The sequence below is a fragment of the Saccopteryx bilineata genome, chromosome 5 (genome assembly GCF_036850765.1).
Source record: "Saccopteryx bilineata isolate mSacBil1 chromosome 5, mSacBil1_pri_phased_curated, whole genome shotgun sequence".
NCBI lineage: Eukaryota > Metazoa > Chordata > Mammalia > Chiroptera > Emballonuridae > Saccopteryx > Saccopteryx bilineata.
The window spans coordinates 46687157-46699907 of record NC_089494.1 but is presented as its reverse complement, the minus strand read 5'-3'; the positions used below and the strand labels follow the sequence as shown (position 1 = coordinate 46699907).

General features: G+C 38.6%; 1 protein-coding gene across 2 annotated transcripts in view; it reads left to right on the top strand.

Moving 5' to 3' along the window:
- The window catches only part of WDR75 (WD repeat domain 75), a 51709-nt gene that overhangs the window by 26185 nt on the left and 12773 nt on the right, over positions 1 to 12751 (top strand). The window contains exons 15-21 of one of the 2 annotated variants that reach the window (XM_066280448.1): positions 404 to 498; positions 1262 to 1357; positions 1963 to 2132; positions 2452 to 2511; positions 4479 to 4625; positions 4941 to 5032; positions 5449 to 5673. In XM_066280448.1, the coding sequence (XP_066136545.1) occupies positions 404 to 498; positions 1262 to 1357; positions 1963 to 2132; positions 2452 to 2511; positions 4479 to 4625; positions 4941 to 5032; positions 5449 to 5659 (871 nt within the window). In that variant the 3' untranslated portion in view covers positions 5660 to 5673. Of the gene's footprint in view, positions 1 to 403; positions 499 to 1261; positions 1358 to 1962; positions 2133 to 2451; positions 2512 to 4478; positions 4626 to 4940; positions 5033 to 5448; positions 6342 to 12751 lie in introns of those variants that run through there. The other variant, XM_066280447.1, reaches the window with a different exon arrangement.

Below are 12751 nucleotides of genomic sequence, written 5' to 3'. Positions count from 1 at the left end.
CTGTTCCTATTTCCCAACATTTTTGATTTTGAATTTACTTTTAAAACTTCCTTCAGAATTCATTTTGCAAACTGCCATCTTTAGGTAAATGAGCATTAAAAGGGATTTTTATTAAATGACCATACATTTTACATACACTTTTTGTATGTCTTAATTGTTATACCACTCAGCATTATTAGAGAAAAGAATCACTGGAATTGGTCAGCACACCTGTTTTTCTGAAGAAACAATATATCTAAATAAGTCTTTCCTTTTATACTACTTAGTCCCTTTTTCTGCAAGGTAATTAACAAAAATATGTGTCTAAGAAACAGCTTTGCAGAAAGTCTCTGCAGAAAGTGTGCGGTCATTTGTAACAAAGTGTGATACAACTGACTTTTACTCCCCTATGGTTTTCATCTAGGCACCTTTGCTTTGGGAGACTGACTTGTTCGAAGTATCTTCTTGGTGCTACTGAAAATGGGATTCTTTGCTGCTGGAATCTGCTTAGTTGTGCATGTAAGCTACTTTTTACTGTAAAGTGACCTGGCAAAGCGAGTAGGGAGTGGCCGGTATACTTTGACATTTTAGGATTTCTGGATTATATTTTCATGTCTCTACCCAGAGAATATATAATTTTTTAAATGATACATTATACCACTAAAATTTGGAGTGGTAGGCCTGTAATAGACCTGATTATTTATAAAGAGTCTGTTGTCAGTAAGTAAACTCCATTATCCTCGCCTTTCTCCAATGTCTTCCGTGTGTATGACTCTGCTACCCTCCCTAGTCTCCATCCTCCTGACAGTCTGAGGAGTGTTTCTGCTAATTCGTAATGCATATTAACCCGCAGTACACCTTACAGCTTTATATTTGAATGCAGCCTGCCACCAACTTCCTAACAGATGTGAACTTAGTGACATTTTACCCATCTGGAAGGCATGGTCATTGCTTAGTAATGAGTGTGTGTGATAACATTGATTATACTCTCCAAGTGGCTCGGGCGAACATTTTACCCGTGTATAGTAGGAGCAGAAAAGCACCTGCCAGTGTTGCCCGATTCATCGTGTGGAGGGAGCGCTTGTTCTGCTCCCTTCCCTCTCGAGTTGCTCCCTTCCACAGATACCTTCAGTGTCTGCATGTGCATTTGCAAGTGTAAAATACTTCTTCCTAAGGAGAATAGAATTGATTGTCCCAGTAAAGATTAAGGTGACCTACTTTAAGGAGCTTTGAAAAGTTTTAGGTAAATCTCTTACAGGTGAATTGCTTTTTTCCCCCCCAGTGGAGTGGAGTACAAAATTAAATATTACAGTTATGGAACCTGATCCTAATTCAGAGAATGTTGCTGCAGTTTCTAAGTCTTCAGTGGGTTCGGACTGTAAGTCGGTTTTTTTTCCTTAACATCTTTAATGTTATACTTGAGTCAAACTTGCCTTCAGATCTGGTGTTTGAAGCCATTATGCCTGAGGCACTACCTTTTTCTTTCTTGAGTTCTTATTCCAACATCTTGTTACTTAGGCATTGTACTCAATGCTAGGACAGCTTCAGTGCATGCCTCATTGTTCAATGTGCCAGTTCCTACTCAGCTTGTATTGGGAGAGATTTCACCTCTGAAACGTTACTGATTTCCCTGAGGAGCTTTAATCATTCCTCCTCTATGATCTTAAAACACTTTCTACATATCTCTGTGCTACTACTTAAGACAAAACTGCCTTGATATTTTGGTAGCTGTCTTTTGCATTAGGCTCCGGTCTCTGGAACTGAGATTCCTTTTCTTTTTCATCCTCATGAGCCTCATTCCTAGCCTGCTTGGCACATAATAGGCACCCAGTAGATATTTGTTGAATGAAAACTTAAAATAATCGTGACCTGTGTTATTTACTCAATGGGATAAGTCCCAGGATTAGTGTAGTCTGCCAGTCTGAGGCTAGAACTAACCTCTGCATGCGAAATGTTATTTTCTGTTTTTTTTTTTTCCTCTAGTGTTTGTATTTAAACCTAGTGAGTCAAGGCCATTGTATGTTCAAAAGAATATTTGTAGAGAGGAAGTCCAGTGGGGAGTGTTTGTTCCACGAGATGTCCCTGAATCATTCACCTCAGAAGCTCACCAGTGGCTGAACAGATCACAGTTTTACTTTCTAACAAAATCACAGGTATCCATTCTTCCTCAAAAAAGGCAATCACTTTGTATGTATAATTGTCAGTTGCTTTAATATTTGAGAGTAATAGCCTGTGAGAGGTGCAATATTTTTATTAAAGGATAACTTCCTAAAAAATTGTCTAGTATGTTCAGTGTAACAGTATTACTAGTGTGTCTGTGCACCGATTTGATTACCCACACCTTCGAGGTTTTATAAATATATGTTTATGTGGCAAAACAAAAAATTGACCTCATTTTCTAACTTTAATATCATGTTTAGGTTTGTATGCTGCAATTTATTTTTTGCATTATTGATTGATCTCTCTTTTCAGAGTTTATTAACATTCAGCACAAAGTCTCCAGAAGAGAAACTCACACCAACAAATAAACAGGTATGTTCTAGCCACTTGTGGTACAGACTGCATTGCTTCCCTACAAAAATAGGGTAATCTTTTAGAACGCAACTATGAGGAAAAATGTTTTGTCTGGCCCTAAAATTCAGTTAAAAGCCATACTTACAAACTCCTTGAGGCCTGACCTGTGGAGGCAGAGTGGATAGGGTGTCGGCCTGAACACGGAGGTCGCCGGCTTGAGGCCCGGGCTACCTGGTCAGGGCACGTCCGAGAGGCAGCTGTGAGGCCGTGCTGCCCGTCTTTCCCTCCTCCCTCTGAAATCAATAAATGCAATCTGAAAAATAAACAAACTACTTGCCTCTTTGGAAGTTTTATTGTTCTTTTAAAATGCAGTTTTAGTTTGTAATATCAGTATTATATGCTTGTGATTTAAAGAGTCAAGTAGTTCTGTAAGACTTTGCAGGAAAAAACCTTTTCAATACCACTGCCATTACCCACAATCGTTCATATCTCTGAGAAACACATTTGTGTTGCTGATCCTGATTTTTCAGATTTAGGTGTTATCCGTTGACTCTGATCTTTTGAAGTTGAAGTTGTAGCCCTTCCTCACACTACCACTCCACACACATACACAGCACACACATATACCCTTCCTTTTCCCAGCTTCCCAATATGGATAAATCTTAAAATGGGTCGTGTCAGAATTCATCATTAAACCAAGTAAACACAACATAGATAAGCCATGTATAAGAGACAGATTGTTTTTTCCTTTGTGACCAACTTTTTCCTCTGGATTGGTAATTATCTTCTTCCTTTATTTGCTTAGTTTTCTATTTCTTACCTACTTCACCCCAAACTTGATTCTAGTTGGGCAAGCTGCCTTATCAGTATTTTCAGACACATCAGGTACTCGTTCAACTCTTGTATAAATTTTTTTTTTTTTGTATTTTTCTGAAGCTGGAAACGGGGAGAGACAGTCAGACAGACTCCCGCATGCGCCCGACCGGGATCCACCCGGCACGCCCACCAGGGGCGATGCTCTGCCCACCAGGGGGTGACGCTCTGCCCCTCTGGGGCGTCACTCTGCGGCCACCAGAGCCACTCTAGCGCCTGGGGCAGAGGCCAAGGAGCCATCCCCAGTGCCCGGGCCATCTTTGCTCCAGTGGAGCCTTGGCTGCGGGAGGGGAAGAGAGAGACAGAGAGGAAGGAGGGGGTGAGGGTGGAGAAGCAAATGGGCGCTTCTCCTATGTGCCCTGGCCGGGAATCGAACCCGGGTCCCCCGCACGCCAGGCCGACGCTCTACCGCTGAGCCAACCGGCCAGGGCTTGTATAAATATTTTTAAGAGCCTCTGACTTGCTTCCATCTGAACTGGTTGCCCTATAAATCCAGTGCACAGTAATGTTGAATCTATATTTGCCATGGTTCAGGGGATTTGTTTCACCTTTCCTGTAAGAGAACCCCAGTCCCCCTCTTTCTGCGGTCACTCCCTTTGCTGAAGCTCTTTCAGTTGGGCCACGGGAGTTAAATGTGTAAGACTTTCCGTGTTTGGAAATGTTTTTATTTTCTCCTACTTGATTGGTTGAGTATAGATTTCTAGGTTAAAAACATTTTCTCTTAGAACTTTAAAGGTGTTTTTCTCCTGTGTTATAGTTTTGAGTTTTACTAGAAGCCAAATATGATTCTTATTCTTGATCCTTTACTCACTGAATTCGTTCAGCAACTTTTTGTAGGTCATCTACTATGTCTAAAAGTTTGAGATACATCAGTGAGCAAGTCTCTAAACCGGTTTCGTTTGCAGTTTAACAGGACGATACAGACAACAAGAATGAAATAAGTTAGTATGTGGTACTTTAAGTGATTAGAATTATGAGGAGAGGAATAAGAGATACTGGAAGGTTCTGTAGCTCTTCCATCCCTGATTTTCAGTGACTCTATAGTACTTCTTACTGAGTCAAAGGCAGTTTCTTTTTCCAGATTAATTTCCCTTTGTCTTAAACCCTTATAGCTACTAGCAGAAGAAAGTCTTCCAACAACCCCGTTTTATTTCATACTGGGGAAGCACAGGCAACAGCAGGATGAAAAATTAAATGAAACTTTGGAGAATGAACTGGTACAGCTACCCTTAACAGAAAACATACCTGCCATTAGTGAGGTAAGTAATTATTAAAGTATACAATGTGAAACAGATTTAATGTGCTAAAGCACCTTAAATTAGACTTTATACATTCAATCTGTAAAAAATAACTTTTAAATAATTACTTGTATACTGTGCAACTTTAATATCTAAGCCAAATAGCACAAACTTACAATTTCAAATTATTTGAGGTGAGGGAAGGGGTTGTTTATGTAAATGTAGGAAGGTAGGAATAGATTTTGCTTTGGTTTGGTTTTTCTGTGTGGAAAGCCTGTTGTGTTTGGCTATTGGCATTTAATCTTAGATGAAACTAGTTTTCTGTTTGTACTCCAGCTTCTTCATACGCCGGCCCATGTACTGCCACCTGCTTCTTTCCTGTGCTCCATGTTTATAAATTCACTGCTGCTGTCTAAGAAGACTAAGAGGTAACAGAATTCTTAGAATATGTGTAGCTATCCTGTTTGTGGAAACAGGATGGTTTTTGTTACCCTTTATTGAAATATTCTTCCGCTGTATTTCTCTTTATTTTGGATTTAACATGTAGTTAAAGAACATGGGATTATTAAGTCAAGTAAATAAAATACATTGAAAATAAGTGTTACAAAAGAGTCTTTTTGTATGTAGGTTATAAGGCTTTGACATATAATTCAAAATGAAACTTTTTGTAAATTTATCTGCTTTTATATAATAGCCCATAATTTTTAAACTGCACAGAATAACAAGATTTTTTATTTACTTTGTCTATATGATTATATTTCTACATAGATAAATTAGAAAGTTTTGTTTTAGAACTATGTATAATTAAATAGTAAGTTTATGTTTTATTCTGTTATTGTTAAAGCACTGAAGAAATTCCTGATGATGTGGATATGGAAGAAGAAAAAGAAAGTGACAGTTCAGATGAAAATGATTTCACTGAAAAGGATCAGAATACCAGTACCACTGATTTGGCAGAAGATGGGGAGGACATTATACATCAGTTGTCAAAGTCTGAAGAAAGAGAACTGAGGAAGCTCAGGAAAGTGGACTACAGCTGGATAGCTGCTCTTTAGCCTCAGAGATGGAGGTGATTTCTTGCACTTCTTTTTTATGTTGATACTCCAGAAATACCTACTTTAATGTAATTTTCCGTTTTTCAAATAAATATTAACAGGATTTATTTTTTAGATACTGATAATATGAAATTGTATTTGCATCATGCTTTCTGTTTTCTGCCTTCATTCATATATATCATTCTTTTGTTGTTGATACTTTTTTTTTTCAAGTTTGACACCAAAGTTTATTTGGGCCAAATGTGATCCAAACTGATAGGTTTTCGATAGTGTTGATTCATATCTCAGTATATTTGTTTCTTTTGAGAAATCTAGAAAATTGATTTGATTATGTTATTGCACAGATCCCGCTGAGGGTGTTATATAATAATATGGATGACCCAAAATCTGAAAAATTTTAAATTCAAATCATCTGGCCCCAAGCCTTTCAGATAAGGGATTATCCACCATACTTTTAAATATAATTTTCACGACAGCCTTGGAAGGTAAGACTTGCTGGTATTACTCTGTGTCAGATCTATGTAATAAGGTATACCTTATAGATACTGTGGGTTCATTTCCAGACCACTGCAAAAATGAGTATTGCAGAAAGATGGTAGTAATTTTTTCTTCTGGTGGAAGGTCTTGCCTAAAATTTGTAAAACACAGTATCTGTGCAGTGCAATAAAATGGGGAATGCTTATATTGAGTCAAAGAACAACTAATTTTTAACCATAGTGCCATTGTTAATAGAAAGGTATCTGTGTCCTCTATATTATGTAAAAGTAGTAAAGTGCCACATTTTCACTTAGTATTTAGAATTTTTCAGTTACCTGATAAACTTCTATAAAACTTCTATAAAAACTATAGTAAAAAGTTAATGTAAGGAGGTGGAGTGGGTAAATTCTGAACTCCCCTCCTTCCACGAACACTTTAGCATTACAACTAAATTATATAACAACCATCACTGAGAACCGCCTGAATAGCTACCTGCACAGAGTTCCTATAACTAAGGATATAAACAAGTCACATCTAGACAAACAGGGGGTTAGAGACATGTTCCAGACAGATCCCACACCCACAGTGTGATAGAGAAATGGGAGAGAGAGCTTGGCTGCAAAGGTGCCCCCTTAGAAGTGTTAGGGTCCCAGCCTCATCCAGGCTTCTCAGACTGGTGCACCTGTGCCAGGAAAAAGTCCCAGTAACATCTGTCTTGGAAAACCAGCAGGGGTCAGACTCCAGAGAGACGGGAGAGTCTTAAACAAACTCACTTGCTCCAGCACAGAAGCAGCATCTCTAGAGGCACTGGGGTCATGTGGAGAGGAATTAAGTTGACTGACTCTCAGGCGAAGACTAGGGAAGGGAACCGGGAAGCCTTCGGTAAGGAAGTGCTGGCAGCTACCACTGTTCTTTCACTGAGTTCTTCTCCCACCTAGATGGCATGGTGCAGGCAAGCGAAAACTCAGTTCTCCATTAATCTGCCTGACGCTTTGCCCTGCCCCAGCCAACCTGCTCACCCAGCCAGAACTTCTTCTACTGGCCCCACACAAGTGGCAACCAGCCTCAGAGTGCCCTGCAGTCTTTCCCAAAAGCCCACAATCTCCACACAAGTGGAGCCAGCCTCGGCTCATGTTGTAGCTCCTTCCAAGCAGCCTCAAGCCCCACACAAGTTGCAGCAGGACTCCGCTTGCACTGTAGCTCCCGCCAAGTGGCCCCAAGCTTGGTACAAGTGGCATCCAGTCCTGGCTTGCAACATAGCTCCTACCAAGCAGCCCGAACTCAGCACAAATGGCAACTACTGTCGCCTTGCATTGTAGCTCCTACTAAGCAGCCCTAAGCCAGACACAAGTGGGGGCCAGCCTCAGACCACACCAGAGCCCTACCTAAACTGCTACACAACTGATACACCCAACAGGCAGCCTCAGCTGGGACCAGAACTGTACTTAAGCACCTCTTGTTCCATGGAGTCAGTACTCAGAGCCAACCATTCTAAAAATTAACCCCACCCATTGATATGCCTGTGGCAATCAAGGCCCAATTATTGTACATACAACAGGTGGGCACATGGAACCCACATGGGCACCCCTAGACTACCTGACTTAGTTGACCAGGGGATACTGCATCACCGGGCCCCATAGGACATCAACTACATAAGCCGCTCTCAAGGTGGGATATGTGGTGGGTCTACCAAATACAGTGGTACCTTGAGATACGAATTTAATTCTTTCTGTTACCAAGCTCGTAAGTCAATCAGCTCTGTATATCAAACTGCCGATACCGGACCTGTGCGCCAACACACCAAGTAGCAGCAGCTTCCTGAATCACGACTCGTATCTCGGAATTTCGCTCGGATCTTAAACAAAACTACGGACCAAGTCGTAGCTCGTATCTTAAAAAAAATACGTATGTTGGTCTGTTTGTATCTCAAGCTCGTATCTTAAAAAAAAATACATATGTTGGTCTGTTTGTATCTCAAGGTACCACTGTAACATACAAACATGCACTGGGTAGCTGGAAAATAAATGAACCTTGCATATATGCTGCCTACAACAGACTCACTTCAGATGGAAAAACAGGCTGAAAGTGAAGGGATAGAATAAAATATTTCATACAAATCGAAACAAGAAATCTGAGATAGCAATTCTTGTAGACAAAAATTGTAATGAGACAAGGCACAAAGATAAAAGGATCAGCCTGACAAGGCAGTGGTGCAGTGGATAGAGCGTCAGACTAGGACACGGGACCCACGTGCAAAACCGAGGTCACTGGCTTGAGCGTGGGATCATAGACATGACCCCATGGTCTTTGGCTTGAAACCTAAAGTCACTGGCTTGAGCAAGAGGTCACTCATTCTGCTTTAGCCCCTGGTCAAGGCACATAAGAGAAAGCAATCAATGAGCAACTAAGAAGCCACAACAAAGAATTGATGTTTCTCTTGCCTGACCTGTGGTGGCGCAGTGGATAAAGCGTCGACCTGGAAATGCTGAGGTCGCCCGTTCGAAACCCTGGGCTTGCCTGGTCAAGGCACATATGGGAGTTGATGCTTCCAGCTCCTCACCCCTTCCCTCTCTCTGTCTCTCCTCTCTCTCTTTCTCTCTCTCTGTCTCTCCCTCTCCTCTCTAAAATGAATAAATAAAAATTTTTTTAAAAAAATTTAAAAAAAAAGAATTGATGTTTCTCATCGCCCTTCTTGTCAGTCTGCCCTATCAGCTCTTCTCTTTCTCTAGCTAAAAACAAAAATTTTTTAAACCTCATGAACTTACTAATATTTACAAAGCATTTCACACAAAACAAAATACACATTTTTTCAAGTGCATATGGAATATATTCCAGGATAGACCCTGTATTAAGCCACATAACAAGTCTTAATATTTTTAAGAAATTTAAAATTGTACGACGCATCTTCTCCAATCAATGGAAACTAGAAATCAATTGCAAGAAGAAAACCAGAAAAAAACACTGATATGTGGAGGGTAAACAACATACTAGTAAAGAATCAATGGGTAATGAGGAAATCAAAAGATAAATTGAGAAAAATCCAGAAACACAATGACTAAAATCTATAGGACACAGCAAAAGCAGTCTATGTTGAAAATTCATAGCAGTAAAATCAGAGCAAAATAAATGAAATAAAGAAAAGTAGAAAAGATCAATGAAACTAATAGGTTCTTTGAAAAAATAAAATTGATAAACCAATAGCTAGAATAGTCAAGAAAAATTGTAAAATCAGAAATGAAAGCCAAGTAACAGCCAACACCACAGAAAACAAAGGATTATAAGAAAATACTACAAGCAGTTAAACATCAACAATTCGGACAAGCCAGAGGAAATGGATAAGTTCCTGGAAACATACAATCCTACAGGACCGAATCAAGAAGATACAGAAAATATGAACAGATTACTAGTAACAAAATGCCATCAGTAATCAAAAAGAACCTTACAACAAATAAAAGTCCTGAACCAAATAACTTCACAGGTGAATTATACCAAATATTCAAAGACAAATTAATACCTATACTTCCCAAACTCACTCTGTGAGGCCAGAATTTCCAATACCAAAACTAAACAAAAATACTGCAAAAAATAAAAATTATATGCCAATACCCCTGATGAACATAGATGCAAAATTCCTCAATAAAATATTAACAAACCAGATTTAGCAAAACATTAAAAGGATCATACACATTAAAAAGATCATATACCTAATCAAGTAGTATTCATTCCAGGGATGCAAGTTTGGCTCAATATCCACAAATCAATGTGAAATATCACATAAACAAAATGAAAGATAAAAATCATAATAGATGCAGAAAAAGTGTTTGACAAGATCCACCCATTTATGATTTAAAAAAAAAAAAAAAACCTCAGCAAAGGGAGGATAGGGAATATACCTCAAGATTATATAAAGGCCATATATGATAAACCCATACCTAACATCATATAGGTGAAAAGCTGAAAGCTTTTTACCTAAGATCAAGAATAAGAGAAGGATGCCCAGTCTCACCATTTTTATTCCACATAGTATTGTAAAAGAGTATAGCCACAGCAAACAGACAAAAGTAAGAAATAAAAGACATTTAAATCAGTAAGGAAGAAATAAAATTTTCACTATCTGCAGATGACATGATACTATATATAGAAAACCTTAAAGATTTTACCAAAAAACTATTAGAACTAATAAATGAATTCAGTAAAGTTGCAGGACACAAACATTCAGAAATTGGTTGCATTTTTATATTATAATAATGAACTATTAGAAAAATGAAGAAAATCTCATAACTGTATCAAGAAAAAAACACCTAGGAATAAATTTAACCAAGTAGGTATAAAATCTGTACTTTGGAAATTATAACACTTGGATAAAAATATTCAAAGAAGACACAAAAATCGAAAGAAATGCCTGTTGACTGAAAAAGTAATAACTTAAAATGTCTATTTTATCCAAAGTGATATACAGATTCTGTGCAATCATATCAAAATACCAATGGCATTTTTCACAGAACTAGAATAATCCTAACATTTATATGGAACCACAAAAAAACCCAAATATATGAAGCAATATTAAAAACAAAATTGGAGGTAACATGTGACTTGATTTCAAACTATACCACAAAGCTGTAGTAATCAAAAAGTATGGTACTGGCACAAAAATAGGCACTATATCAGTGGAACAGAATAGAGAGCCTAGGGGAAAAAAACACTTATTTGGTCAAACAATCTATGACAAAAAAGGCAAGAATATATAGTGGGGTAAAGACAGGTTCTTCAATAAATGGAGTTTGGAAGATGATACAGATTCATGCAAAAAAATGAAACTAGACCACTTTCTTACACAATATACAAAATAAACTTGAAATGAATTAAAGACATATATGTAAGACCTGTCAATGAAAAAATAACTTCTAAACCTGTAAGAATTTTACGAATTTATTTATGCCAAACTGTCAACAATTGTCAGGAAGCAAAGTCTCAAAGGATTGAGAAAATGTTCCAGCAAATGGCAGTTTCACCACTTATTTTATATAAATACATTAGAATCAGAGGGGAAAGTGGAAGGGGTTACATGAAATTGGGGAAGCGGGTGAAGGTAAAGCGGGAAATCTCTGGGGTTAGGTAAAAGTGAAAATGCAGAGGTATGTTGTTGAAATGTTTACAGAGGCAGGATCAGGACAGTTAACAGTTAATGGTTCACATGATAACAGGAGTCTGTTGGCTTCTGCTCTGGTGGCATGTCTGGCCTGATGAAGAAGGAAGATGACCCTTACATTCCAAAGGCATGTTATCAGGTATATTATCATAGATGCAAAGGACAGCAGACAGGCTTGAGTAAAAGCAAGCATTGATCTCTGTTTAAAGGAAGTTCTTCCCTAGGACGTGACTACCCACCATAAACTGCTTTTAGTTAGAAAGGTTTGATTTAAACCATCCTGTGTTTACCTATTTGCAAGGCAACTGTGCAGACTTTTCCTGAGCTTGTCAGGTTTAGCTCTTGGCCGCTTCTTGATTTATTTTAAAAAAAATTTTTGTCCACAGACCCAAAGCCATAAAACTCCTAGAAGAAAAGGTAGGCAAAAACTCTGACATTTGTCTGAGCAATATTTTTGAGGGTATGTCTCCTAGGTCAAAGACAACAAAAGCAAAAGTAAACAAATGGGCTTACTTTAAATTAAAACATTTTTGCATCTGAAAGGCCAGTAGCCACAGCCACGGCCACCATCACAGCCGCCTGGTCCATGCAGGTTCGCATTTGATTCAGACAGACGGTAATGAAACAATGGAGCCAAGAACTGGTGGGCCATTAGCTTTAATCCTAGCTTGCACTGGCAGGCAAGAAATACATACAGTGGGAAAACACTTCCCTTTCCATTCAGGGCTCCCAAAGCCACTGACTTATCCGAGTTTCTTACAATCAAAGGTTTCTACCTCACCAGCCTTATTCACCTCTGTTCCCCATCTCCTTCTCTCTGCACAAAGTCTGCACAAACTGGCCTCTCCTTCAGCACTCCGCCATCTTGGCTGCTTCTCCTCTCCTCCATGTAGCCTTTCTCTGCTCTCCTTCTAGCATGGGCTCCTCTGCCCCATTTTATAGTATAGAAATCAAAACCTTTAATCCAATATACAAACAAGGAATTCTCTGATACAAAGTCACTTATCTGAGGCATAATGGGATTCCTCATAAGAGTGCACCACCCCACATCATGCAACAGTCAAGGGTTTGGGGAAAAGCTTAGTTTTGAAAAGATCTTAGTATTAAAAGGGTGGGAAAGGCTTACTCTTAAAACTAAGCCTTAGGATATAACCACCCTGCCTGCTTACAGCCTGTCCCCCACACCCAATGCAAGCAAACATATATATCATATTTACAAACTTATTTGACCCACACCATCCATAAAACAAAAAGGCAGTCTACTCAATGGGAGAAAATATTTTCAAATAATATATATAATAAGTGGTCAATATCTAAAATATAAAGAACTCATACAATTCAACATTGAAAATACAATTCAATTTAAAAATGGGCAGTGGAAATAGACATTTCTCCAAAATGGACATACAGATGGCTAACAGATGTGAAAAGATGCTCAACATCACTAATCATCAGAGAAATATAAA